This window comes from Sceloporus occidentalis, unplaced genomic scaffold, assembly GCF_023333645.1.
Source record: "Sceloporus occidentalis isolate IW3139 unplaced genomic scaffold, rSceOcc1.0.p SCAF_4, whole genome shotgun sequence".
Taxonomy (NCBI): Eukaryota; Metazoa; Chordata; class Lepidosauria; order Squamata; family Phrynosomatidae; genus Sceloporus; species Sceloporus occidentalis.
The window spans coordinates 158,051,239-158,075,280 of NW_028316984.1; the positions used below are offsets into that span (position 1 = coordinate 158,051,239).

Sequence of the window (24,042 nt, forward strand, 5' to 3'; positions counted from 1 at the left end):
ATTTCTTGAAGGCTTGCACCTCCTCCTTTTGACCATGTGGCTACCGGGAGATTCTCAAAGTCCAGGAAATGCAACATCCGTTTGCAACACAAAAATATACTTCCAGTGTGTCTCCATTCTTTGTGAGACCACATGCTCTTTTGTTAGGCAGAGGACTCTGATAGTTTTTTGTGGATTTTTTGGGCTGTGTGGCCATGTTCTGGAAAAGTTTATTCCTGATGTTTTGCCTGCATCTATAGCAGGCATCTTCAGAGAAACTGGACATTGAATTTCTCAAGAAGCCTTCATGCTTTTGCATCAGGAAAACTTTAGGTGGTGTGGAGGTAAAACATGCCAATGCAATCCCAATTTTAGAAATAAAAGTTTACCTTTGTTGGAGGTAGAAACCTGAAATAGTAAGGTCTCAGTCCACTGGCTCTCTCTTTAGGATTCCTCTGTTGTGGCTGTAATGTGGTATTTTGAAATCCAGAAATAGCTTGTTGGCCATATAGCAAATCCAAAGAAGCAAAAGCATTTTCTGAGGTTATTGGATTTGCTATATGGCCAACACAGCTATCTCTGGATATTTTTTTAAGTTTCTTCAGTTGTTGCAGGAGCAGAGGAGGCTAAGAATAGATAAAATAGAATTAAACACAGAATGCTGCAATTATCATACTTTCATGTGTAAGACAGCCTGGTGTATAGAAGTGATCCAGAATTTTTTCTTACATTACAAAATATGTCACATTCTCTTCATCACTGTAATTCTTAATGTGTACTTCATAGTAGGTATAGAGATCAAATTATACAGCGATAGGTTTTTATATTATATTGTAATTACATATTATTTAACTCTAATACCCTGCCATGAAACAAATCAGGAGGCAGAGAAATGTAGAAAAAGAATAATGTAGTAAAGAAAAAACTGGCTTTATACTTTACAGTAGTTGTGTGGTTGCTATTGAAAACTGGAGTGGAGGCTGTATGCTGTTATTGCAGTGTGTATCAGTCGTCCCAGATCTGCATGTTCACATGGTAAGTCTCTGGGACCATTGACATGGAGGACTGGTACCTAATGGGGCAGAAACACAAGAAACTGCATGTTGTGACATCTGAATGGAAACCCTACCACAAGGGAAAGTGTTTTGGCCTATGTTGCATAATATGGGTATGTGAGACATAAGGAATACACTTCTGCTCTTTTAACGATGAAATACATTTTATCCTTACTGTGATCTGGAATCTGCAATGTGAATTTGTTTGTAAACTTCAGTCATGAAAAGAGTAACATAGGAAATTGCTACTGTTCCACCAAATTAGCTTCTCGGATATCTTTTTAATTGGAGCCCATAACTCAGATTCTTGGTGTTTTAAGAAGATGAACAATACAAATTGAAGTACAGATTTTTTTTCAGTCAGAGCTCAGTTCAGAGGAAGCTTTTATACGTAGATGAGGTTGCTAACAAATAGCATGTCATATGATAATGAGACTGTTTTCTTCAGTAATTTCACATTTGTAAACCACAGTGCTGGGAAAGTAAGTGGAGTGTTTATCTACTCTCTTTTTGCACTGACAAATCTCTGTTAAAGACCAGGGTGTCCAACAAAGACAAAGCAAATATATATAAAAATGAAGCCTAAACTCTAAATCAGTTATACAGCACCTTCAAATACAACATAAAATGCTTTTTCAGGATGTTCATTTCCACATGTGTCTTCCTTTTAATGGAGAAACTTCAATTTATGTTTAAGAACAAATAAACTGTAGTACTTTGACAGCCATTCACACTTAATTCTTTGCGTTAAACCAACAGCATTCTTTTCCACAAACATCCATTGTTAGGACAATACTCTCAGACAGAATTTATGAGAAATGGAATTATGTTACCAAGGAGATAGCATTTACTATAATGAAGAGTAGATCCTAGAAAATGGCCCCTTTTACAGCAGCTCAGAACAGAGCCACAAAAGCAATTGATTGGTCTTGGCATTTAGTCTTATATCAGCTGTGTCATCCATTGCTTCAGGAGTGAGAACACTAATTTAAAGTGACATTTCTGTTCTGGCGGGCTTTTCTGCCCTGATGAAAGCAATTACTTCATTCTTAAATGATAATTTGCTGGAGTTTCAACCACTTTAATTGATAACTTTTTGTTCTGAGAAGTTGAATTGTGAAGTGATTAGCTGATTTTCTAAATAGAAATTTAAGGTATGAACTGTACATATTGCACTGAGATAAAAGTGCTATATTCTAGTATTTCTTTTAGTAGGTAGAGTACTCCTTTACACTGCCAGCTAGATGGTTTAGAGAGCAAATTTCCTTGTGTCATTTGGAACTTAGGTAAACAGAAGTATCATTAGTTATGATATGAGCCATTAGCCTTGATATGATATTTATATAATTGATGTTTGGATGTTCATGCAGAGAAAATATTTACAAACAGAATATTATCAGGAAAACCTCTCATGCCCATTTACATCCAGAAAGATGTCATTCTTAGTATGGCACAGAAATGTCATCACTGTTTATAAATAACATAATCGTTAAAGCTTACCAAAATGTTATTGATAAATAATATTGCATTTTGGATTTTTTCCCCTGTATACATCTAAGCTATTTTAAACAACATCAGTTTTTGTATTTTCTTGCAGAGAGAAAAAAATCATTTAATGTGTTAAATGGGAAATATAAAGCAAAAATGAAGGTCAAACTGATTTACCACATCAAACAGTCTTTGTCAGGCAAGCCTAATATATCCTGAGTTTGTGGAACAAATGAAATTTTGCTGCTGTGTTACACTTTGCTTTCAAACAACCATTACAACTGGTTTTATATATTGTGTGAGCATCAGACCATCAAACAGTGCATCTTTACTGACGTGTTGCTGCAGTGATGATCTACAGCAGCAATCTGCCATTTATATAAGGGCAAAATGTGCATCTATATTTAGTTGTGAAATTGGCCTATTATACTCTTGATGTTTACAGAGGCTAACATAAATTAATGATGACAGCTATGAGCAGTGCATTAGTTAAGCAGCAGAGTTCTTACCTTGAACTTGAAGGTTCCAGCTTTAACTTGAGCATATACACTAGGCAGTTTTCTTTATACATTAAAGGAAAGCTTTTGAAACCATTACCTTTTCTTAGCCAGGATTAAAGAACTTCATTTTGTGATCTATGCCACTCTAGATAATAATAGATAATATTTTTGCTTACTGATCTGCCTAAATTTTGCCTTGAAATAAGATACATACATATGGTATTGGGAAAACCCATTTTGATCTTCACCAAAGAATTCATTAATGCAAAGGTTCTCATATGGTCAAGCCTAAAGTTTGCCCAATAAGTAATTCACATTGAAAACTTTGGAAAAGAAATGTGGCTTTACTGGATTTTATGTTACTTTTTATTTTATTTAACCATAACCCACTAATATTGTTATGCAGTTCATGTCAGAAGCGGTGTAGATTCTGTAACAACTATAGATTCCACTATTAACTATGACCAGAGATCTGACAAGTGTGCAGGTGTTCAAAGGTTTGTGAGTTAAAATGATGAAGTCTTTGATGAATTTTTAATAGTTGAATTTTTAATACAGGTCGGCCTCCTTTCTTTGAGTCTGCATTCCAGATTAATTGATAAATAGTAGAACTGTGCAGTGCTAGATTCTCCTAAGCAAACAAGTAGGGAAAATCTATAAAATAAAATCTGCCTGGTTGGCTTCTGCTCAGATCTTAGTTGTAGCTTCTTTAAAGGAGAATTATGAAAGGCTTTTAACCTTATTCCTTTTCTGTGGAGAGGTTCTTTTTCTCATGTTAAAAATAAAACACGTTTATTAAACAGAAATGTTGTTTTAACAGTTGTTGAACTCTAGAGTTCAGAAACCAACCGAACAAAAATCTTCTTTGGAGGAAATTTTAAAAAGTAGCACTCTTCTCATGTTTTTGTGAAAAAGACAAGTCTAATTTTGGGGTGGTCTATTACCCTCAGGTTGCTGGTGTTTTGAAATCCCATAGCCTGGTGGAACATATTTCACTTATCCAAATGAAATAGGCCAATCCAAAATTATACTAATACTGTGCCTTCATAAAGCCACTGAAATGAACGATTACCATCCTTTGCTGACCAACTCATTAAATAACGAGACCAGACACAGAGAACTGGGTTATAAAATGGGCAACTTTATTAAAATTCAACCTATTTAACTTTATTTCTTGAGAACTGCAAGCCCAGGGGGGAGAACCTTGTGTAGGAACACCTGGCGGATGGTCTGCTCCAAGACCAATTCCCCAGCTTCCAAAAAGGGCGAAAACACCTGAGCTCCAAGGGCAATCCATAATTTGGGTTGCCCCTGGCCGGCCCTCATCCGGAAGGCCAACCCAAGACTTCCCCACTTAACTCTCAAGACTTAAGTGAGGGCTTGAATCTCAAGCCTGCCCCAAGGCAAGTCTCTTTCCCTTCGTGTTTAGCCTCAAGACGTAAAACTCCGTTCCAGAGAGCCACCTTCACCCTTTAGGAGGGTGCCGAGGTGCTCACCGAACCGACTATCTCCCCCTGCCTATGCATGAGGCCTATTTATGGCCACACCCCAAACCAATCGTCCAATTCCTCATCCAGCAGTGTAGGGTAGGCAAAAAACCCTTGGGAAAACAAGGGCAAAAATTCCTACCTGGCTCCGAAGCAACCAGAATGAATCTTACACTGCCATCGAGGTGGGAGGGTGGGCCAGCTCTTTTGAACTGACAGGGAAGCAAGGGCAGGAGAGCCTTAAATAGGTTTAGCCCCGCCCCTCTCTGTCTAATGGCCGCTCAAAGCGTGCCATTTTTATTTAAATCTTCTGGTCTCTCCAATGATAGGCCAGCAAAACCTTCTCACTGGGCCAATGGGCCCCAAGAACCATTGTCATCTACCTTTAGTAAGCCTTCTGCAAAACAATGTCTCCATTCCAAAGTGGACATAGACTCATGGACTTGGCACAAGGCTGCTAATGGTGCTCATTGGCCAGTGGTGCACTTTTGGTCCATTTCTCCTCTTCATTAATCAAAATGCCTTCAGGTCATAAATTACAACTGAAGAAATTCAGCATTACAGTGATAGATGAATTAGCAAGACCTAAGCAGGGCAGCTGAGAACAGAAGCTTTTGTAGGTCTCTCATACATAGGGCTGCCATAAGCCAAAGTCAACTTGATGGTGAATAACAAATAACACCTAATAACAACAAAGAACAGTGGCAGAAAGAATTTCACTGACATTTGCTCTATCTTAAAGAGCTAGGAGGAAATGTAACTTAATGACAAAGCAGTCAGAGAAGTTGTCATTGACTCATTATCATCCTTTTCATATATTCTTTTAGCACATTCTGATAGTCTCTCTATGAAATCATTGCAGCCATTAAGCATCTAGAAGAATTAATAATAATGGGACAAACATGAAGTTTGTATTAATATTATTATTATTGGATCAGAGTAATCAATTGATCAGGAGATAGTTCCTCTATCATGAACTGCTTCCTGATCTCTGCTGTAATCTACATTGCTCTTTGATTTTATCTACATCTGTGTACCTTTCTATATAAAAGCTGGAAATTGAGAATGAACTATGACAGAAAGTCATCACTAGTGCTTCAAACAAAAACACAACACTATAGTGACTGCTTCTTTGATTCTCTTGCCTTAGAGTTAGAAAACAAGGTGCTGCCACTGTGTCAGACTGCATGTAGCTTTCTCTGCTCTTTAATGCTAGCTAATGCAAATGGGCACTAGATTAATGTACAAGCTATGTCATTCCCACTGGCTTATGCCATTATATCATAGTCTCAACAACCTTTCAGCCCCGAGGGCCTTATTTTATGGTTATAGCCCTCCAAGCCAATCACTATTTATTACGAGTACAGTGCTGTCACTTCAAAAGACTTTGGGTAAGATGTGTGTAATATGGCAGGATCACACTTCATATTTTCAAAAATAAATAAAGGAATGTTTGAATTTTCTCAAAATGTGAAGCCCAGCAACAAATAAAATGTGAAATAGAATATTTAACACACATTGTTCATGCAATTATTGTATAACATACAAATATAAAAACATTGCTTTATTATAATTATGCCTCTGTCAGCTATATATATTTTTTTCAAGTGAGCCTTTCTAGAAAAACTCTGTGCTTGTGAAGCTGACTTGGATATGGCTTGTCTATTATTTTCCAGTCTAAGAAAACTGTATCACATAAGCAGAGAGATAATGTTGCAATCTTATACACATTTACTTATACACATGTTGAATTCAGTAGGCCTTTTAAGTAGACATGCATAGGATTACATTGCATATATATATATATATAGTAACTATATGTCACTATTATGACTATAATATAGAAACACAGAAGACGTTGACTATAATATAGAAACACTGAAGGAACGAGAATATCCATGGGTGGAAATAAATGCTATTTCCCCCTTGTCATGGATGGACCATTCTCTGGTCAAGGTAGGACTGAAAGCCATGATCCAAAAACCCGTCGGGGGTGGAGGACCTATTACAATGGTCCGCCCTCGAAGGCTGATTGAACCCAAAAGGTTCCAAGAAGCCCTAGAGGGTGTTATGTTTGGGAACGATGGCGACGCTGTCGAAACCCTGGTTGACAATTGGAATACGAACCTTACCGGGGCAATAGACAGTATCGCTCCCAAGCGTCCTTACCAACCCGCTCCTAATAAAATACCCTAGTATACTAAAGATCTTTGCCAGATGAAGAGGGCTGTGCAGCAACTACAGTGCCACTGGCGGAAACATCAGAACATATCTGACAAGACACTCCATGAGAAGATGTTACGTTCCTACGGAGTGGCAATCGATGCAGCTAAGAACTTGTTCTGTGCTGCACAGATTGCATCAGCAGAGTCTCGTCCAGCAGAGCTGTTCAGGGTGGTTAGGGAATTAATGCAACCCCCGGCCACCCTGAACCCTTTATTAGAGCCATCGAGAGCCTGCTTTAATGACTTTTTTGCTGATAATAATCTCTCAGATAAGGGCTGATCTTAATGCTGTTTTTTTGACAGAACCTATAACAGAGGCATCCAGTGACTCTAGAAACAAGGTTATTCTGGATAGTTTTGAGTTTGTGAATACCGAGGACATGGACAAGCTCCTTGGCTGTGTGAAAAAGACAACATGCCCTCTCGACCCTTGCCCTTCTTGGTTGACCGTTCAGGCAGGAGATGCCATAAAAACCGCATTACATCTCATAATAAACGCATCTCTTCAGGAGGGTATATTTCCATTGGCCTTAAAACAGGCAATAGTAAAACCTCTTTTGAAGAAACCTTCCCTTGATCCCCTGCTAATGTGTAATTACAGACCGGTCTCCCTGTTACCATTCTTGGGCAAGGTGATTGAGAGGGCAGTCGCCTTTCAGCTCCAAGCTGTCTTGGATGAAACTGATTATCTGGACCCATTTAAAACTGGCTTCAGGGCGGGCCACGGAGTTGAAACTGCCATGGTCACCTTAGTCGATGATCTCCGTCTGGGGATTGACAGGGGAAGTGTGACCTTGTTGGTGCTCTTGGACATCTCAGTGGCCTTCGATACCATTGACCATGGTATCCTTCTGGAACGCCTGAGAGAATTGGGTATCGGGGGCACTGCGCACCAGTAGTTCCGGTACTACCACTCAGGAAGATTCCAGATGGTGAGGCTGTGGGACAGTTACTCTCATAAAAGAGAGCTGACATCTGGCATCCCTCAGGGCGCCATTCTGCCCCCATGCTGTTTAACAATTATATGAAGCCGCTGGGAGAGATCATGCAGAACCATGGAGCACGGTGTTATCAGTACGCTGATGACACCCAGATTTACCTCTCCATGTCTCCGACTGATACAGTGACTAAGGATGGCACTTCTCCTCTGGATGCCTGCCTGGGGTCAGTAATGGGCTGGATGAGGGAAAACAAACTCAAGCTGAATCCAGAGAAAACAGAGGTACTTGTGATAGGTACCCCAAGTCCGGACAGGGAAATTTGCCATTCAGTCCTGGACGGGGTCACACTTCCCCTAAAGGACAAAGTTTGCAGTTTGGGAGTACTCCTGGATTCATCTCTACAGTTATCATCTCAAGGGGATGCGATGGCCAGGAGTGCTTGGTACCAGCTTTGGCTGATACGCCAACTGCATCCCTGTCTGGACCAAAAGGACCTAGAAACAGTAGTACATACACTGGTAACCTCTTGTTTGGATTTCTGCAATGCACTCTACATGGGGCTACCTTTGTACCAGGTTCGGAAGCTTCAATTAGTTCAAAATGCTGCAGCCAGATTGGTCGTGGGAACCTCAAGGTCGGACCATATAACACCCTTATTAAAATCTCTTCACTGGCTGCCAATTCGCTTCCAGGCCCAATACAAAGTGTTGGTTATTACCTATAAAGCCCTACATGGCTTGGGCCCGAGTTACTTGAGGGAGCGCCTCTCCCTACATAATCCCCCCTGCACTCTCAGAACAACGGGGAAATTCTTACTTGAACACCCTAAGGTGAGACTGGTAACGACTCACCAAAGACCTATACAATGACTGATCCAACTCACTGGAATGCACTCCCGGAGGAGATTCGACTTAGTTGCACATTGGAAGCCTTCAAAAAGGCCTTGAAAACCTATATCTTCCAGTTAGCATATCCTCCTGATTCTCTCTAGAGAAAGTATTCCTCAACTAGATTAAGATGACTTAACTGATATCCTGACTATTTTTAACTGCACTGTTTTTAAAAATTGAATTGTTTATAACTGCTTTTAATCTGTTTTTAATATTGTATTTGACATGTGTCACAGAGTTTTATCGTATGTACACCGGTTTGATCTGGAGGAAAAGCGGTATATAAATAAAAGCTTTATTATTATTTATTATTATTGTTGTAAAGTCGAAGTCGAAAGAAACTCTGCTAGAATATGGCCACATAGCCTGAAAAAACCCACAAAAAACTACAGAAGACATTAATCTTGTTGTTAGTCCCAGTTAGAGTAGAGCAGTCCCAGATGATCCAGTGGTAAGTATGTTGACTTACCATTCAGAAATTCAGTGTTGATGTAATGCACTAATTTGGACTATGTACATAATCTACACTGAATATAATCTACCAGGGTTTAAGATAAATAGTCATTCCCATTTAAACCTGAACATATCCGAGACTCACCTGAGAGGTTTTGCATGTAAAGCATGTATTGTACCAATGTGCTATGATCTCTCTCTGGTGTGATTTATTTGTGTAGAAATTTCATTCATTAGATATATTTTTATACTGCTTTTTATTTATGTATATCCCAAAGTGGTTTACAGGTGGGAAAGACTGGTGAGAACATGGTGTCTCTTTGGCTCAGCCTAATGTCAGTGTTGGTTCTATATTAAATACCCACCTGGATGTAGTTGTGTCAAGCTGAAGTATCAATGATACCCAAAAGATCTACTTTCTCACCTCAAATGTTATCAAGTCATCTTTCTGAGAGTCACTATCAATCTTGCAGTCACCATTTGATGGATGATATTTTTAAATCAGTTCAATAACTTGTCCAGCATATTGTTCTAGTGACATGCATCCCAACAACCAGTTCTTACCAGCCAGATGGTCTAGACTTTTCTCCACCAACCTTTAGGAGTCTCATATAAAAATAATGTGTGAAAGATTTCCTCAGCCCAAACGGAGGAGTGTTTGCATAAAATCTATAGGGCCAAAAAGAAAAATAGTAAATTATCAACACAGTAAAAAGTTAACATATACGAAGATATGAGATGTCACTTTCCTTTTTCCAGTTCCAGTGCTTGATAAGGCATTTGGTTAGCATGGTCTTTGTGAGAAGAAAAGGGCCCACTTCCAGGTTGTGAAGTATTAGCAAGAGGGGAAGGTGATGGTACCTGTCTGCCTTACTGTCCTCCCCCTGCTCACAGGGATATTTTATGTGATATTTTGTGGATGCATAGATCAATTTGATGAGCATGAGCTGCTATTCATCATACAATATTGTCTGATGTACAATATAAATCTGTATAAGCTAACTCAAAAATTAGGGAGCTAAGGATTGTGACACTCAAAATAAAGGATATCTTATAATCAGTGATGGAGAACATTGTACTCTTTGCCAAACAGAAAGTTCATCTATCCTGAAATACCACCCCCAATCCCCACCCCATTGTGCTGTATTCTCTTCTTGATTATTCACATATGGACAAAGGAACAACAGTGGAATTTTAAAAACCTTGTGCATTATGACAGGCTAGTCTATTTGCTAATTGTATTTTGAAAGAATGCATTATCAATAGGGTTTGAAGAATAAAATACCATTCACAGTTGCTCTCAAATATATATGTCAATGAATTACATGTCTATATTTGGAAATAAAAATTATTTGCAGGATCTTTGCATATAAACCAGTAATAAGAAAGAGAACTGGCTAAGTCAGACTGAATATAATACTGATCAATATCCTGCTCTCTTCTTGTTTCAGTTTACAAGCTTTGAGAAAGGAAAAATCCCGAGATGCTGCCCGTTCTCGCCGAGGGAAGGAAAACTTTGAGTTCTATGAGTTGGCCAAGTTGTTGCCACTCCCTGCAGCTATTACCAGCCAGCTGGACAAGGCATCCATCATCCGATTAACAATTAGCTATTTGAAGATGAGGGACTTTGCTAATCAGGGGGATCCTCCGTGGAACTTGCGAATGGAAGGACCACCACCGAACACATCAGTAAAAGGTATGGGGTTGGATGGTCATAGCATGTGGAATGTAGCAGCCAATACTGATATCTAAATTGAAATGTTTACCATCCTTTCTTTTTTCCCTGCATATCAAATCCTTTAAAGGGATACAAATGTGGAAATCTGAGGTCTGCATGAGAAAGACACCATGTGAAGGTGAAATAAACCTCTTATTATATTTATATTTTATTTTAAAACAAACATCTCAGCACAACTATTGTGCTGAGCAAATGAAATTTGGGTATGCATATTTACATGACTAGTGAGCCACCATTCAACACAGAATTGTATGTTTAAATTTACTGATTTTTTTTTAAGTGTGCTTATTGTAGCCATGAAGTGCAATCTGTATGCATGATTATTTGAAAGTGTGCCCTGCTGGGTTCACAAAAGATTACTCTTAAGTATGCATATGGTTGTCCCCTCAGAGTTTTTCTGTTTGTTAAATACAATATACACTTCTGGGTGGAAAACTATAAATTGTCTTAATGGGAAGAAGGATACATCGGGAAATTTGCTGAATTCTTTGTAAAGAGACAGAAGCTACTTATTATTTTGTTATTATTTTGTTGTGTTTCATCTTCTGCATTTCACCAGAAAGTAGTTTCTAATCATCTGGCTTAAAATTTAAGGCTATATTTTAATTGAGTATACATTTCATTTCATTCAGATTTTGCAAAGAACTGAAAACAACATAAGCACAAACATATGTGTGTTTACATTGTGTCATTAAAGATTAGATGCTGGAAACAAAATGTTAAAGTTCTGATGTTAGATTATTATGTGAGTTTCATTGCTTTATATCAGCATCTATGAGTTCAATTGTACCTTCAAGCTCCTTAAGACTAAATCAATTAACATATTTGAACTGATCTGAAAGAAAACCGTATGAAAAAGTGTTATAGGGGCGAAATAGAAGGGCAGAAGGGTCGGCTTGAAGCTGCTCATTCCAAAGATGGGGATTGAGGCCTCAGGGAACACATGTCATGGCTCCAATCCGTTTTGAAGCGATCTGAACAGGGAGCAGCAAAAATCTGCTCTTTTTTTGGCCAGGAAATAGGCAGCTTTTCTCACCCTGCTACAGCCCCATGGCAGCTTCAAACTGCTCCAGCGGCATGAAGTCTATAAATGCCATCCTGCTGGAGCACCTTGAAGTCATCCACATCTGGGTGACTGCCTGACGTCTGGGCAGCTTCAGGGTAGCACTGAAGTGTATGGCCTGTAAATGCCATGCTCCCAGGCCACCCGGACGCTGGCTTTAAAGGGCTGTCTGTTCCAGCCCAGACACTCACCCTTTCATATAATATGGGTCACACATACAAATGTCTTGCAATCATTAATGTATTGCATGGATCCCAAACCAGTTTCCTCTTGGATGCACATCATTTTGTGCAACAGGGCTTTCTTTCTGACTTTCAGCCCCATACCACAGCTGTCCTTTTCTTTTCCAGGGAGTTAACTAGTTTCTTACAGTGTGGGATGGAGATGAAAAGAGATGTTAAGTCAGAAAATTTAGGGGAAATCACATGCACATTGAGATTTTGTTATGCTCATCTTTGGACTGAGATGACTGTTATAAAAATAAAATACAAAAACTAATTTTACAAGATCTGAAATCCACTTGTGCAGCAAACTTTCTCATTCTTACCCTCTGCAACCAATTGTACCTCTTTAAAATTTGTTCCAGAGATTTTTTCCCCGAACTTCAGAAGCATATTTTCAGGGTATAGAAGAGGCAGCAACATGCAGAAAGAGTTGTCTCTCTTCCCGTTCCACTGACAGAAAATGTTCTTTCAGTGGAATATTCAATCTTCAATATCTTGTTATATCTATACTAATACAACAACAACAACAACAAAAACACTTTTGTCAGTTGTGCAAATATGACCATATTGAGAAATGGTTGGAAATGTGTTTCTTTGATGTCAGTACATGCTGATGAGGAAAAATGTGGACTGAGAATAATCTTCAGGTTTTGTTTGGTTTTTTATAGGCAAAATTCAGAAATGGTGCATAGCATTTTTAATAGAAAATAATGATTCTATACAAAACAATTATTTTTTATGGATAAAATCCTGTTTTTGTACAAAAATGCACATTTTGTGCAGAAAAAGTCCCAGACTCTTAATATCCTTTTAATAAAATGCAGGTTTTGAGGACTTTCTTACAACAAGAAAAAAGAAGTAAAAATATTCTTTTTTTTCCCTTTGAGAATAAAATTAGTGAAGTACTGTATCCCTTACAACTGTGTTTTCCCTTTAAATTGTATTTTTTTTTCTAAAGAAGTTTAGGTATACAAAATTAACTCATTTCTTATTCTCCTTCAAGCACACACACACAGATTGGAAACATTTTCTCCCTTTTAAACTATTCACCGATTATTATGATATGCAGATCAAAAATAGTACTCCATTTAATTATTTATTATTTTATTTGTTGTTGTGTGCCTTCAAGTCATTTCTATCATAGGGTTTACTTGGGAAGATTTATTCAAAAAGGGCTTGATGTTGCTTTCTGAGGCTGAGAGTATGACTTGCCCAAGGGAATTTCATGGCCATATAGGGATTCCAACACTGGTCACCAGAGTCATAGTCCATTGCTCAAACCATATACTGCATTGGCTTGTAAACTAGGATTTAAAATTTTCCTGTTCGGATATATCATAGTTAAGATTAATCAGTTTGTTCTGGTTAGAAGATAAGAACAAATACTGGTTAATTGAAAAGTAAATCCAATCTCCTTGCAGCTCCAGAGAAGGAAAGCTCAAACATGAACCATACTTCAGTGTTAAAGCACAATTAAATTCTTCTAATGAAAGGAAAATGCTTTAATTTTATATTGGCAAAATGTTCTTACTAGTCAGTTAGAAAGTATTTTACATGGATTTGCATCAGCATGTATCAGTTGGTGCTGCGTACTGTATACTGGAGTGAATATGGTACTAGAAAACAGTAGGGATAAAATATTATAACATATGTGTCAAATGGTGGCCATTGATAAAGGATTTTTAGAGTACCTGGCTTTAAAATAGAGTATTGGTTGAACAGGCATAACAGAAACCTAAATGGAGAAAAGTAGTAGAAAATAAGTATCTGTAGATACACACTATAAAAGAAGAACACGAGAGGGTGTACTGAAGTTGATACTGCTGTGTTTAACAGACTAGAAATCCACGAAATGACATTGGCATATAATACCAGACCCCACCCCCAAAAGCAATTTAGTACTAGGGAATACTGTTCTCCCTGCACTACGGGTGGTATTGGAACAGACTGAAAATAGGAAGAGATCAGTGGATAAATACAGTGTGTCCTTGATGCCAGCTGGGATTTGGTTCCCCCATTGATACCAAAATCCATGGATGCTAAAGTTCTATTAAATACAATGGGATAGTAAAATGGTGTCCTTTATATAAAATAGCAAAATCAAGGTTTGCTTTTTGGAATTTATATATTTTAAAAATATTTTCTAGCCATGAGTGGTTGAACCCATGGATAAAAAAATCCATGGATATGGAAGGCCAACTGTATAGTGACAGTGAGAACCAGTGTGGTGTAGTGGTTTGATTGTTGAACTATGACTCTAAAGACCAGGGTTTGAATCGCTGCTCAGCCATGGAAGCCCACTGGCTGACCTTGAGCAAGTCACACACTCTCAGCCTCAGAGGAAGGCAAAGGCAAACTGTCTCTGAACAAATCTTGCCAGAAAAAATCCATGATAGGTTTGTCTTATGGTTGCCATAAGTCAGAAACTACTTGAGGTTGCACAACAACAGTAGTGAGAAACTTCGTTTAATTCAAATAGTCTGGCTAATCAGTTAGAGGTAAAAATTCTATATCCTACAAACCACAGTTACTATGAAATCAATTAGATACCAGACAGTACTGGATTTAATCAGATGTGGGCTTGGACATGGTATGGGATGAACATGTGTAAAATGGACTGGAAGTTGTGACCATGCTGCTCTTCAGCGTAAATGTAATTCAGTGCATGTGGCAAGTAAGCCTAACACAGTCAACACAGGAAATGTTTTTTTTAAAGTATCAGCTAGTGAGTGATGTACATTTCTTTTAATCACTAGGCAGATATTAAAAACCACATTAATAAAAATACAGCTATTGTTTTTTATTTAAACCATTTACATCCTGTCTTTCTCCAAATGTTGTGACTGAACAAGGCTCAAAACAAATTTAAAATAAACCCAGAGACAGCTAAATGCATAATATTTACAGTGGTAAAATGCTGTTAAACAAATTAATTGATGAAATCTCTGTGCAAATTTAGCATTCATGAGATAAGGATTCTCTTATATAATGGTAACTTGTTAAAGATTAGGAAACAGAGACAAGGAATAAATAAATAGGTCTCACAATGTTATGCTGGCCTAAGAACTTGTACTGATACCCATGCTCTGTAACATGTTAATAACGAATGTGGCGTATAAGCAGTGAGGCGGACAAGTTTGCAAATGACATCAAATGAGCAAAATGATCACAGGATTTGAAGCACAAGGAAAGATTACAACTTTTGGGCTATTTAATCAGAAGGCAAGTGAGGCAGGATTACAAAACGGGGATTTAAAATTAGGCATAATACTACAGAATACATGTTTCTCATATTTCAGTTCACTTAAAAATCACTCCAGTATAGGATTGTCTGTCCAGTGATGTGGTTTGATTAACATTAAAGACACAGGGAGCTCAGGATCTGAGCAAGGGAACACCTCAAGTTTCCACTCAGTCATGTTCCACTCTGTAAATGGGGCTCCAGTTAAGTTTTTTAATTGGAAGGGCTATCAAGTCAGTTTATAAAAAGTCACTTGAATGAATAAAATTGTACTGTAAAATGATGTTTCATGCAATGTGTGAATCTCTTACATGTGGGATTAGCTCATCTTTCACTTGATTAACAGTTTCCTTTGAGTAAAAAACTGACATATATTCATGTTGTCAAATATTGGTGAAATTATGTTTAAAGCAATTCATTCTCATTTATTAAGATTTTTTTGTACTTTGTATGGATAAATAATCTCAGGTAAATACCTGTCAGTAGTATAATAAACATGGCTTCTAATCCCACAATAAAAGCACTAGACACTGTATATTGTGTTTCACAATCAGTCTCCTAAAGGCATTTGGAAAATGTATGAGAAATTCTTCCTCTGCATGAGATATGACTATTTGTAAAATTGAGATGACCCGTTCATGTTAATAATTTTGTATAGAAGCTTAGTTTTAAATTTGTCCTGGGCAACTATATGACAGTTTAATCATTTTAATTTAGAGCTTCAAAAAGGTCCTTTACTCTGTCCAGTCTATAAAGGCTGATGAATTTGTTTTGTTATGCATGTTTTGTATGAATTATTCCACATTGCGCTTGCAGAAAAAACATTCAGGTGACACTGTAATATCTCCCAAGTCAATTACTTCATGGAAATGATATGTTAAACAATTGCAAAGCAAGAGATAGTTTCCAGCATTATTTTGGAAATATTTGTATTGTTACAGATCAAATATACATTATTCAGGAAATGACCATGCATTCCCAGCAGTGGTTCAGCAAAATAACTGATTATTGCAACCTTTAAAGAAATCTCATTGTCATGACTATTGGTTTAAGCACTTCTCTATTCATAGTAATATTTGTTTGGAGGATATGTAAAAACCATTATATCGTTTATTAATCTAAAAAGCAATGGCCATTGATATGACATTTGGTAAAACTAGATAATTCTTTAGTAGAGGAGACATTATTTCCCCACCACTTCCACCCCCACCACCCCATGCCATTGTTGCGTGGAAAATAGAAGCTGCTGAATACAATGAGTTGACTCCAAATACTGTATTTTCAAGATCAGGATAAAATTATCCTACAAGATAGATTTAATTTCAAAGAAAATCTGAAAAAAATGTGCAATAAAAGGCTATTCATTCAATATATAGGAAATAAAGATTCAATTTAAAGAAAATATTGTGCTTAACACACCCAGGACAAGGTTTTACTGTCATTAGAACCATAATATCTGCCATTACTCCTCATATAATTTTGTCTTGCATTCTGAAACTTAATTTTGTGGAGCAATTGTGTGAGTGTATAATGAACTATATGTGGCTATGTTTATGTGATAAATAGGATTCTGTCCCATTATCAGAGCCTTCTTCCTGGGTAACAAAAGGTTACTTTGTGTGAAGAGGCTCAGGCACAGTACACATCGGCTTTTTGCACGGTCCCGGTGCTGATTCTAGGGTTAGGGACCCCGTGGCAACTGCACGGTCCCTGACCCTAGCACGACATGGTGGTGTAACAATGGCACCCTGTGTACATTGGTGCTGCCATTGTTACGTATGCGCCATGCACAGTTTACGTCGCATGTGTACCATTGGTGCGCTTGCGACATCATTGCAGCACTGGAAAAAGAACCCATTTTTCTGGGTTCTTTTTCCTCTGCAGTGACGGTGCGCCATTTGGGGGCTGTGCCATCCCTGTGGAGGAAACTAGGCTACTGATAGGCCGTCGTTTCTCGGCGGTCTGTCTTGGGCCTCAGTTACATTTTAATGAGGCTCAGCATTACAGGGGTGGTGAGATTGCAATTGCCCAATGAGATGAGTGGTTGGGCAGAAGCGCAGAACTTTGACATGCTTCTGAGGAAAGGTTATAAAATGCCTGTTGCACCACGTGGGCTCTTTTGTCTCTGGTTCTCACTAAGCAGACCATGAGGTGCGTCTAACAAAGGAATACTGGAGCCAAGAGCTCTTATTGGGAAAGCTGGTGGAGGCGGGACAGTGAAGTCCAGACTCACAGATATTCAGGAACAACAAGAACTAAAAATCCCATCTGAACTGTGAGTAGAATTAGGAGAGTGTATTAGCTAGTCATTTAGGTGTTTTTATTCTTTCTGCTGATTTGACAGAAGCAATTTTATCTAGCACTTTACAGAAACCATGCAGTGGTAGCTGTGTTGGCCATTTAACAAATACAAACAAAAATTCGTCAATGATACCTTTATTGGCCAGTCAAAATGCACAATGCAAGCTTTTGAAGCTCCATGGGCTTCTTCATCAGGCAAGATGTTACAAACCAAACAGGAAGGGGGGGGGGGAAGGACAATTTGGAGATGTCAGTCAGATGCCTACATGTTGTTTCAGTCTTTATTAAAGATGGGAAGGGTATCTTTTGCAGGCAGACTCCTCCTCCTCCTGGCCATGCAGCAATAAGGAGATTTTCAAAGTCTAGGAAATTTAAAGTTCATTTGCATCTCAACAGGAAACCTTCTGGTTGGACTTCAACCGAGGAAAAACAATTTTCTTCATCTTAAATTTGTACTGAATTCACATGTTTTACCTCTACATCACCAAAATGTTCCTGATGCAAAAACATGGAGACTTCTTGGAGAATCCATTGTTCTTTGCCTGCAAAGAGGCCTGTGACCTCACCGGAATGGAGACATGTTAGATTTAAAAAGAGGGGTCCCTGTTGCGTCATGCAAGTCCCCCCAAGAAAAAAGAAATGAGACCCTAGTTTGCACTGTTGATGTCAGCAGTGGACAACAAAAGAATAGTGGCATTGGGGGATTTTGCACATGTTATACAGAGTCACACATGGATTCCATGAATCTATGGTTGGCTGGAATCTTTGATGGATTCTGTGAGTTCATTATGGATGGAACCTAGGCTTTCCTCAAAATTATGATGGCACATTGAATTATTCTTGTGGTTCTGTTAAGTAGGTTTATTTAAAACAGGGATGGGCAAATATGGAAGGCTTAGGGGTTTAAATTATAACCTTGGAAGGACATACAGATGTCCGTTCTGGTAGTCAAGGTCTACTGTCTCAGCCCAGGATTTCCTCTGCCCCATCCCAGATTCACCCCTTTTCACTTGCTGCCCCTCACTCCTGGAACCTTCTTCCCCCACAAGCAAGAGCCATCACTTCTTTAACCAGCTTCAAAACGGAGTTGAAAACCATCCTGTTCAGAGTAGCCTTCCCAGGCATTGCATAATTGTCACTTGCTATTTGGTTTTCTTTTGTTGTCTGTTTATCAAACCATTTCCTGTATTGCTATGTACTGTATATGCATTATCCTACTTGAGAGTATGTATTTTCCCTGGAAAATGATTAACCATCCATTATGAAGCCAAACCCTCCCTCCAGTCCATCTGCCTTGGTCCAGGCCTTGGAGGTAGAGAGGAACTGCTGGACCTCTTACCCTTTCCCTCCACCACTCCCTTCTCCTTCTGTGTCATGTCTTTTTAGATTGTAAGCCCGAGGGCAGGGAACCGTCTAATTAAAAAGATTGTATGTACAGCGCTGTGTAAATTTACAGCGCTTCATAAATAAAGGATAATAATAATAATAATAATAATAATAATAATAATAATAATACAGATGCCCAAAATAAGGGGGGTTGCCCCCCAAATGCCTTCTAGAGAGCATGGGGCATTTTGCCATGTTTTTAGTCTCCCTGGCCATTTTGGGTATAGTAGAGGCACTGTGAAGCGAATGGAAGTCTTGCTCACTTCCTGTTTCTTTGAAAGCCTCATCTGGACCTAAATTGTCCTAGGGGGTGGGAAAATATGTCTATGCCTCAAGAGGGCATTTTGGAGGCAATGTTTTTTGGGAAATATTATTTTTTTTGGATTGGAAGGGGGGGAAGACTCCCAAAAACTGCCATCCCCATGTGGCCTATCGACTACACTTTGCTTGCACCTGATTAAAATCATAGAGTTGAACAGTTCTGTCTGGATGCCTTGCAAATCATCTCAACAAGCTTTCCTCAGAATCTCAAGTGTAACTTTGATGAAGTCATATGACATATTAAAACTAAAAGGTCTGGAATGGACTGCCTTTGAAGTGCTGCAATGTTTAATGACAGACAGATGTTTAAATTAAAGTAGGGTGATCTGAAACTCTTCAGGAAGATATTTTATTTCGTTTCGAGGAGGAGGATGTGTGTGTGTGCGTGTGTGTGTGTGTATGCGCGCGCGCCTTCAAATTGCCTGTCAACTTATGGCAACCTTATGCAATTCATAATGTTTTCTTAGGCAGGAATAGTAATACTACAGAATGCTCAGAGGTGGTTTTGCAGTTCCTTCCTCTGAAATATAGGCAAAAGCACCTGGTATTATTGGCAGTGAGGATAAGGTAGAAATTACAAAATCCCACATTTTCTCAAACAAATTGATTGGGATGCTTATCATTATTTAAAAGCATGATATCATCTCATTGCGTCATTTTGTGGCAAACGGAAATGGTACCAGACTGCTGGCTGTGACTACAGCATTGTTACTGGTTCAAGCAGTGGCCAAATTGTTACTGCTTTCCCATTTGTGGAGGATGAAATGTGCTAGTGTCTCATTTTATATTATGGTAAGTCCTCCCACAGTCTGCTCAACAAAAAATGGATACTAATCAGAAAAGCCTCTTTGGTGCTTTTCTGATTATTATCCGAAATGACCACCTTCTCTCATGTGGCACAGATGGAAAACTCAAAGGAATGTATTTGTAAAATAGCACTTCACCTTACAGTTATGTGGTACAAATGCAGGACTGTATCACACAATTGTTACAGAGACCAAGGTGGACAGACAGAGCATGGCTTTGGCTGTCCAGTCTGGGCTCCCACTGAATTAGTTTGTATAATGGAGAATTCTACAACTGAAGCAAATGTCTACTCAGACTAGGGTCTCCTTTCATGAGCAGTGTAACGTACAAGCAGCCAGCTTCTTCAAGATCACAGTGTGTGCTTTTTCAACTGAAGAAATGGAAAGAATGAGCTAACATGAATTGTTTCCATACATATTACAATATTCAAACTAGTCTTCTCCTCATGCAGGCAAAATAGTTTTGGAATTGGAGCAAAGTGTTTTGGGCTAAACAGAGAGAGAGATAATACTGAACCAATGCAGCTGTATAAGCCATAGTGGTTGGGGTGGCTGGAGAAATAAAGCAGAGTGCTGTGGTTGCTGCATACTTCTAAAACCTCTGTCTTGTCCATGCTACCCATGCTGGTCATCTGGAGGCCCTTTCTAGTTTGCCTTCATGTCCAGTAATGGTAAATTACAAGCCTGAGTACTCGCAGTTTGGAAAAAAAGTCATTCATTTTTTAATGTTATTTTGGCAAAATACTGTACTTTTATAACTTTTTTTAAATGTACATTTACAGCAGCTTATTATAAATTAATTTAACCAAATAACAAAAACCGATATAATATTAAAATAACCCATTACAATATTTCAAATTAATCTACACTATGCTTAACCTTAATTTTTCCAGCATCATTTCTCTCGGTTCAACCAATTCTGGATAAGCCATGATGGAAAAAAGTGATTTTACTGTAGATTAAAACAAGGTTCAGTAATTAAATACAGTGGTAAATTTTGGGACCTTCCTTGTGGCTATGTAAAACTAGAAATAGATTCTGTATTAGAAAGAAATATGTTGCGTTACAATAAAAAGCCTTGGTGAGAACTTTATTCTATCAAGGGGAAATAAATAATTTGCATTCAAAAGTAGAAGTGATTCCCATTCAGTTTAGCTGTCAGTAGATAAGTATTAGGTTCATTAAGGATATAACTGCAGAGGTACATCTCCCCCTTGGTATTGCACAGTTTGAAATAGTAGATTCTTACTGGATGCAATACAGAGTGGAAATGTGGACCTCTGAATGCAGCCATAATCTGCTTGATTATTGATTGATTTATTGAACACCATTTCTTCCCACTCTTCCTCCTCAAAGACTCCGAGGATCGATTACAAAGAGCAGAATTGAGATAATCCATGTCAGAAAGCTTAAAAGGCATGACAGAAAAGACAAAGTTATTGGGGAAAGAAGGGAGAAAATGCAAACTCAGACATTAAAGTGTTCACCACAGACTTAAGCAAGTAATGAATTCCATTCAACAGGTAGTTCAGCGCCTCTTAAAGTTTGATGCAAGCACAATGGGAAGGTTGCTGCTTCCTCTCTTTTGTGACACATAGCAGGGCTTTTCTCATGCTATTTAACACATGTGCTGCCTGTGTCTGTGCTGTTTTTGAGAAAGATGCTCCCTGTACTTAATTTTGAAACAACCACATGCAGTAGTGCTTCACAGTGCATAAATTGTTGAATTTAATTCCAGAAGGACAGATAATAATCACCAACTCAAAAGGCTTTTAAAAGAAACTCAGCAAATTCCTAAGGGATAAATACTGGTGGCGTATGGTCTGAGAGTGGGTGTAGTTTGTATTTTAGTCCAAGTTTTCAGGCTGTGTCCCTCCCTGGACCATGGAACACTCGAGGATAAGACTATCAATAACTATATATATGGTGACTATATATTACAGTGGAACCTCACCATACGCGGGGGATCCGTTCCGGATCCTGCCGCGTATGGCGATTTCCGCCTATGCTCGAGCCCCATTGTAAACAATGGGGCTCGTGCGCGGCGGCGCAGCTGCGCAGGCGCGCGCAGGGCGCAACGGGCACACACGCCCATTCAATTGAATGGGACGCGCTGCCCCTTCCGCCCGGTGCGCCGCCGCGGCTTGAGAGCGTATGCTCAAGGCCGTGTATGGCGCGCGCGCGTATGGCGAGGTTCCACTGTATATCCAGGGGAGCTAGCATTGTATAGTTGGTTTTAACATTAGACTTTGGAGACCACTGTCTGAATTCCTGCTCAGGCACAGAAACCTGCTGGGTGACCTTGGACAAGTCACACTCTCTCAGCCTCAGAGGGAGACAAAAGGGGCATTTTGCCTACTTTGAACAAATCTTGCAAAAAAAACCACACAAAAAACAAAAAACAACCCTTGGTAGGTTTGTTTTAGCGTTGCCATAAATCATAAATAACTTGAAGGCACACAGCAACAACTGTGTTATATACAGGGTCAGAGAAGGAAAAGCCCTGAACTGTAATTGCATAGGCACCTGATTTGCCACGGTTCAAACAAGATACTGGTTTAAGTATGTCTTTGGTCTTATCCAGAACCACGCTTATGTTCTTACATGCTTACATGTACATTTAACTGAAATTATTTTGAGGCCATCCTTTTGTGGTTGGGGGGGATGGTGTGAGGAATTTTCAAACACAAGCTCATCCAGAAGTGGGACTGCCTAGGAGAAGCTCAGAAAAAGCTTACTAATTGAATCTGATGATTATACAAACAAGACCTTGCAAATTTTGTTCCATCTTTTTTGCAAATACATAAATCAATAACATGTTTTTCCCCTTTATGGCTATATTTCAAATAAATGTTAGAAATAATAATATACAGTACATTGGACGAGAATGTGTTTCATATTTTGGTTTGTCTGTGATGTAAGTTCTGTTAAGTAATCACAGGAGTATCGTACTGCTAAGATAATAAAATGATTCACAAGCGATTGACCCTAATGAGGGAATTAACTTCCTGATGAGAAGAGTTGAATGCACTAATGTCGTTGTTGCTTGATAATTTTAAATATATATATTAAAAATAGGGGTCTACCCAGTGGTTGCCTCAGAAGGAATATTCTGAGGAAATGTTTTTCTCCAGATCCCCTTTCCATATAGGGTTGCCATATTCTACTTCTTAAAATCCAGGCACCTAATTTCCATATAATGAAAATATTCTACTTATGTAAATAACCCTAATTTACATTCTAAATATGCAAATTCAGCACATTAATGGTTGCATTTTTTCTTCCACTATGTTTAACCTTTGTACCATTTTTAAAGTCAGAACTGATCTGACAGAAACAGTACAGTCCAATGTTTAAATTACTGAACTTGGAACAGAGAGAATCGAATCCCTAAGGTGAACATATCATAGAGCTTTCTTGACAAGTTTCTTTAGAGGGAGTTGCCATTGCCATTCTCTGAGACTAGTCCTCACAGACCCAATTAATTTTTGCTTCTGCGTAGACCCATGTGGTGTATTTATTCATTTGCTCATTCTGGAAGGAGGAAGGAGTGTGAAAAACCAGGTGACAGACCAGATCCTGAAGTATTCCCCCCTTCATTATTGTTTCTACCCCTCCTTTCAGGATACTTCCCCCCATCCATCCCTGGGTGCTGTTGTTCATCCAAAAAGCCAAACTACTATTCCATAAATTAAGCCATCTGAACTGGAAATAACACCAGAGTCCAAAACACACTGCAGAATTAATGCAGTTTGTCACTGCTTTAACTGCCATAGTACAATGCTATGGGATTCTGGGATTTGTAGTTTGCTGTTGCACCAGAGCTCTCTGACAGAGAAGCCTAAATGTCTCACAAAGCTACAATTCCCAGAATTCTCTAGCATTGAGCCAAGGCAATTAAAGCAGTCTCAAACTGGACTATCTCTTCAGTGTGTTTTGGACCA

General features: G+C 38.7%; 1 protein-coding gene across 6 annotated transcripts in view; it reads left to right on the top strand.

Annotated features, from left to right (window-relative positions):
• NPAS3 (neuronal PAS domain protein 3) overlaps positions 1–24,042 on the top strand; it is a 948,130-nt gene that overhangs the window by 294,179 nt on the left and 629,909 nt on the right. For 4 of the 6 annotated variants that reach the window (XM_089523551.1, XM_089523555.1, XM_089523557.1 and 1 more), the window contains 2 exons: positions 10,470–10,714; positions 10,824–10,874. In XM_089523551.1, the coding sequence (XP_089379677.1) occupies positions 10,470–10,714; positions 10,824–10,874 (296 nt within the window). The remainder of the gene's footprint in view (positions 1–10,469; positions 10,715–10,823; positions 10,875–24,042) is intronic. The other 2 variants (XM_089523553.1, XM_089523554.1) reach the window with 1 other exon arrangement.